Genomic DNA, 5,830 nt, shown 5'->3' on the forward strand with positions numbered 1-5,830 from the left:
GTCCACACGAACCCTAATCCGAGTTATCACTTTCGAATTTAGCGCTACTCCTCTCGTCTGGGAGGAGTTCCGAAATCGATTTAAGGAGCCGTTTAACTCGATATTAATGACGACGTCGTGTGAACGGGTACAGCGTTAAGTCGGTATATCGGCCATTAAACCAATTTAAAGTCGCAGTGTAGACCTGGCCTGAATGTGACACCTGCAATTCACTACAAAAGTTTTTTTTCCTCCTGCTGACAACAGCCCACCTTAACTGATTACACTAGTTATAGTTGGTATGGCAACACCCATTTTTTCATGTTCTCCACACACCCCTACCTTCCTACTGTATTTGCCACTGCATGCATCCGATGAAGTGGGTTTTAGCCCACGAAAGCTTAGGCTTAAATACATTTGTTAGTCTCTAATGTGCCACAAGTACTCCTTGTTCTTTTAACAAAAATAATGTAGCTCATGCGGCATCTCAAAATAAGGATAGCCTTTTACGAATAAAGCTTAAAGGACATGAAATTAAATAAAGCTGTAGTAAAAACTTGATAAAAAGGGGGAAATTCAAAGTTGGGACCATCCTTTTACCAGAGAAGCCTTCGCTATTACTACCCTTTGTTCACCCCATTGTACCAAAGCAGTATAGCTCATCTGGTTTTCCATGAAGAGGGCTTCAGAAGAGTGGCGATGCTATATACCATCTAGCATGAGCTACAATACCCAGGCACAAAAGGGGAAGTTAAGGACAGAATAAGGTCAACTTTTACCCAAAATCCCCAGAGGCCTATTCCATTTTTAACTCTATTTTCTTGCTTTTTGTGTGGTTGTTTGACCCTAGAGTTATTTTAATACAGTTTTTGCAATTCATATTAAACAGCGAACATAAAATACACTGGATAATATCAAGTAGAACATGAGAGATATTACTGCACATGTGAAATGATTGTTTGAATGAATCCTCAGCTCCATTAGGTAAATTTAAGTAGAATTAAAATGGTTACATTTCTTTAGCCATAGAAGTCCACATAGATAATATTATTGGGGGGGAGGGGGAGAGGAGGAAGAGGGCATACCAGAAATGCATATACTATTTCCTTGATTCTATTAGCTCTGAGCTGTTGACATTTGTATCAGTAAATACAATATAAGATCTTTTCAACAATGCAAAGAATTTTCTAATCAAAAGCAATCATTATTAAAAGGCTTGTCATTCCTCTTAACCTGCACTGTAAACAGTGAATTGCTGGTCCATAGTAAACGTGGACTGTACATTCAATTTTATAAATTACATGAAATGCAGGTTTAAGAGCAAAAGTTTTAGCAACAGCGGCAGCATTCCTTGACATTTTGTGCAACATAATTTAAGTGAACATCACACCTACTCACCAAAACAGTGACACATAACGTACTTGAAAGAGTAGACAAAAGAAGCATTAAGAAGCAATTACATTTGATGAGATATCTCAGTAAAAGACTCTGGTATTTGATGACTGATGAACAGTCAAATCTCTAAAGTTTGAGTCTCTTGTAATACATTTTATTAAGTAGCTGTTTGAAGTTGCAAGCTCCGTGTGCATTCAACGGCAGAACTATGCATTACGTTTTAGGTGGTTATTTAACTCTGGATTATGAGCACTGATGAAAGTGGCAGAGAACATGCCAGTTTCAAAATTGCCTACCCATGCACTTGAAAATATTTATTGTGTACATGACGTTGCAGGTTAAAGTGTGTAGAAAAAATATTTATCATTTTATTCTATTAAGAGGAGTCAAAAAGAAAGGAGTAATCACTATTAAGTATTTGGTCCATTCACACAGTTGCCTCATGCTATTTAAAAAAAAATAGCTAATAAAATCATAGGTACATACATTTGATGTTGGTTTGCTTGGTTGTTTTTGTTAAAATATATTCTATTACAATCTTCTAGGGAAACACTAGTTTAACACAACTAATTTGATATATAGCCATATGATTTGCTTGACACTAATAGAGCAGAAGAAAGCTAAAAAGTTGCATGTTTTCATTAACTTATTTCATTTTAAAATTCTACAGTGTTTTTTAGTTTTAAATTTGATATTCCTGATGTAGACTACAAAATTGTAGGATGGTACTTTGCCATGATAATCTTTTTAAAAAAGAAAGTGCTTTGCTTAACAGATCTCAAATCAGTTGCATGTAAATCATACACATTACTTTACTGTAATTTGTGTAACAATAAGCACTTATAAAAAAAAAAGTCAGAACATTACTAAGGACAGCCCCATCAAACACCCAAACAAAATATATACATCATATATTCAACAAATACTAGACCTATCCAAAAGTGAATCATCTTGTTTGACCAGCATAAAAAGTTTGATGCAGTTGATCAGAACTATGTCTAAGTCATTTTTACCACGTGCATTTCCATGAAAGAAGAAACTTGTTTTTTTCTAAATTACGATCCAATTTTTCAGCATTTAACCCTACGAAGTAGTTTTTTCATAATATACTTTACTCAGATGGAAAGAACAGTAAGTGACGGAAAAGGAAACTGACACCTACTTGAATGGTACATACACATAAAAGTACATTTAAGCTTCATGTTGCCAGGAAAATGCAGAATACTAACTCTTTGCAGCAAAGCTCCCAAATCCCAGGTCAAAAGAATAGCAACCCTATTTAAAAATAATTTTTGTGCATGACTGATTATACTGTCAACACCTTCCGTTAGAGAATGGCATAATAAACTCAGATGTCTGAGAGTAACTTCTCTCCCATTGTCCCCTCAGGCATTTCTGGACATTTCCAATCCACTGGGATAAGTCAGAAAGAGACCAGGAACTCAGAATGCTAACAGGTACAGAGAATTATTCAAGTGCATTGCAGTTTATAATACAGTTTTTGCAGGGGTCTTAAAAACTGGCATTCTATTTTGATTTATAGCTACTACTGCAGATGTCTGATAGCAAATTAAGGGGGGGGGGGAGGGGAACCCTGATTACTTAATTCCTGAAGCATTTCTGAACATGCAGCAGCAAAGAATCCCACTTGAGTTACTTTCTACTGTAAAGATCAGGGCACAGTTCAGACACAAAGGACTGACTTTCAGTCAACAAACATTAATCGTCAACTTGAACTTATGCAGGAGCAATTATTTTTTAAAAAGCAGCATCGTAGAAATATGAATGCAGTTGCGTGTGTGTGTGTGTGTGTGTGTGTGTGTGTGTGTGTGTGTGTGTGTGTTCTAAAAAGGCTATCATATCAGTTTACAACACAAAGTCTTCTAACAAAAGGCTTGCAAGGAGTAAGAATCAATTAACTGCACCCGAAATATTAACCACTTCTATAGACCCTGCTTGATTTGAAAGCTACAATACTATAGCTTTTCTTTCTAATTTCCTGCCAGCAAATTTAGACAAATAAATAATAGTAATCTAATGTTTGTAATAACTGCTTAAGGCTCACATATCTATCCAGTGCTAGCATTTTGTAATTAAAAACAACATTGAATATTTATCACAACAAGAAAACATTAGGTTACACAGTGCTTACTTCGAAAATGCTCTGAAGCATAATAATAGACATCCTCATAGCCCTCATGGTAATCCTCCTCAGGTCGGTACTTTTTGCCTTTTCTTCTTCTCGATCTTCTTATCTGCTTCACAAAGCCCAAGAAACGTTCCATCTCTTTCACCAGCGCAGTTATCAGCCCAGTTTACCTTTTGCTGGTCTTAGCAGCTAAGCTTCACAAAAAGCTGTTTGAGCATGAATGAACAGCAAGTACAGATGGAGACCTGCACCCTTTGACTAGCCACTCTGATACCATTAAAAAAAAAACAAATAAAAAAAGCCCCAACAGTTTCAGTTATGACAAAGCATTTTGTTTTATCTTTAAAAGGACCTTTATCAAATCCATTGTTTTTATGCTGAAATGTTGCAACCAAGGTAAAGGAGGAAATAAAGAGAAGTGTTTGATCACAATCAGCTTTTAGACAAAACAGAGCAAAGTTCAGAAGATCTGCCTGACAGAAAGAGGAATCCCAGCACTAGAATTTCACTATCCTATGTCTCCATCATTTGAAGAGGAGCTGGGGGGCGGGGCGGGGATACATGTTAGTCAATGGACTCAACCATATCTGAAGGCAAAACAGGTTTTTTGTAGCCTATTAATCACTACCCTGATGTTTACTGTGGCACATGCTCAAGACCTCATTTGATTTCATTTGTTTTAAAAATGTTAACCATGCTGATCCATTTCCGATACTACTCATGGTGGACGAATAAACAACAAAGTGGTTTAATCCATATACACAGCCTACTCACTGACAAGTGTGTGCACTGAATGTGTTAATTGGAGCAGCAGAGAGAAAGCTCGGCAGCTGCTTAAAAATGACACATTTACCCACCGGGCATTAATGTACTCCAATAATTATTTAATCTAAATATTAAAATGAACTTCACAGACAGGCTCCTTATAGATCCAGCACAGCCATACAGTAATGCAAACAAAGAAAGCTACATCATGACCACACCGTACTGCCTACCCTTTACTGTACTCATCTAAAATCCTAGCTGAGTTGTAAAACTTTATAAATAACTGAGAGCAAACCAACCAAATATGAAGCAGAACTCTGTTCTGTCAGCAACAAGCCTGAAAAGGTGCCCACATTTTTCTGACCACTTGTTTCTGCACTCCGCGAGCATTCTTTAAGATAAGACAGGAATTTCACAAGCATTTTTGACAAAATTCCCCTCCTTTAGGAGAGAACAAAAGCAATGACCATTCAAATCCAATCAGTTGAACATTTACTAGTTTGTTTTGTAACCTCATCACTCCAGTAAACTGAGCGAGGTCTCTGTACAAGTAGGAAACCTCCAGTCTGTTGCCACGTTTGGAATGCAATTAATCGCATCAGTTAAATTATATTGTACCTACTTACCTACCACCATAACATAGCCTGTTCCTCCTTACCCTATGAGAGGAGTCCCAATTATTTACTTTGAAAGCCTGGTCACTATAGTTATTTGATGAATAAGTCACTAATTCAATTCATTTTAGGTTATGTCTACACTACGAGCTAGGAGTGTGATTCTCCCGCTTGCGTACACATATTCATGATAGTTCAATGAGAACTAGTGTGAGTATCAGTAGTGTAATTGCAGTAAAGGTGCATGCCCTTTACAAACACTCCTGAAATCAGAGGGCAACTACCTGGCACAGCTAAGCCATGTCTTCGCTGCCACTGCCCATGTATGTTACTGCTGCTACACTATTTATATTTGTGCTAGTTCTTGTCAAGCTCCTGGGAGTATCTGTACACAAGCAGGGGAATCATCACACCCTTAGCTTGTAGTATAGACATAGCCAAGTATCATAGCTCTCGTATGGAAATTATTTTTGTTACATTCCTGAACACTGAGATTGCATGATAAAATGATGGAAAACAACATAATGTCACATTTTTTAAAAAGTAATAAAGAACTTTCTATAGGCATTTTTATGAACAGACCACTGCATCCTCCAGAGTTTTAGTTTCTCTCTCTTTTTTGCTACTCTGCTTCCAAACAGTACAAAACATATTGTGATGGGGCAAGGTCAGATGGCTACAATAAAGTACTGAGGAACAGGTATGTTAGCCCCAGGCTAAACAAATCCCTAGGACCGTGGTAACCAAATGGCAGTTGCTCCAGGTTAATCAAGGCACCTGGAGCCAATTAAGACCTTTCTAGAAGGCAGTGGAGATAGCTACTTTAATTAGAACACCTGCAGCCAATCAGGGCAGGCTAATCAGGGCACCTGGGTTTAAAAAGGAGCTCACCCCAGTCAGGCAGGGAGGAGCCAGAGGAGAAGGAGTG

The 5,830-nt window shown here is 37.5% G+C and overlaps 1 protein-coding gene across 12 annotated transcripts in view; it reads right to left on the bottom strand.

Moving 5' to 3' along the window:
- Positions 1 to 5,830, bottom strand: part of GRIP1 (glutamate receptor interacting protein 1) — a 607,764-nt gene that overhangs the window by 411,692 nt on the left and 190,242 nt on the right. For 11 of the 12 annotated variants that reach the window (XM_032788840.2, XM_075066258.1, XM_032788838.2 and 8 more), the window contains exon 1: positions 3,527 to 4,026. The exons of the other annotated variant lie outside the window; for it this stretch is intronic. In XM_032788840.2, coding sequence (XP_032644731.1) covers positions 3,527 to 3,659 — 133 coding nt within the window. In that variant the 5' untranslated portion in view covers positions 3,660 to 4,026. Of the gene's footprint in view, positions 1 to 3,526; positions 4,027 to 5,830 lie in introns of those variants that run through there. 12 annotated transcript variants of the gene reach the window in all.

The sequence above is a fragment of the Chelonoidis abingdonii genome, chromosome 1 (genome assembly GCF_003597395.2).
Source record: "Chelonoidis abingdonii isolate Lonesome George chromosome 1, CheloAbing_2.0, whole genome shotgun sequence".
Lineage (NCBI taxonomy): Eukaryota > Metazoa > Chordata > Testudines > Testudinidae > Chelonoidis > Chelonoidis abingdonii.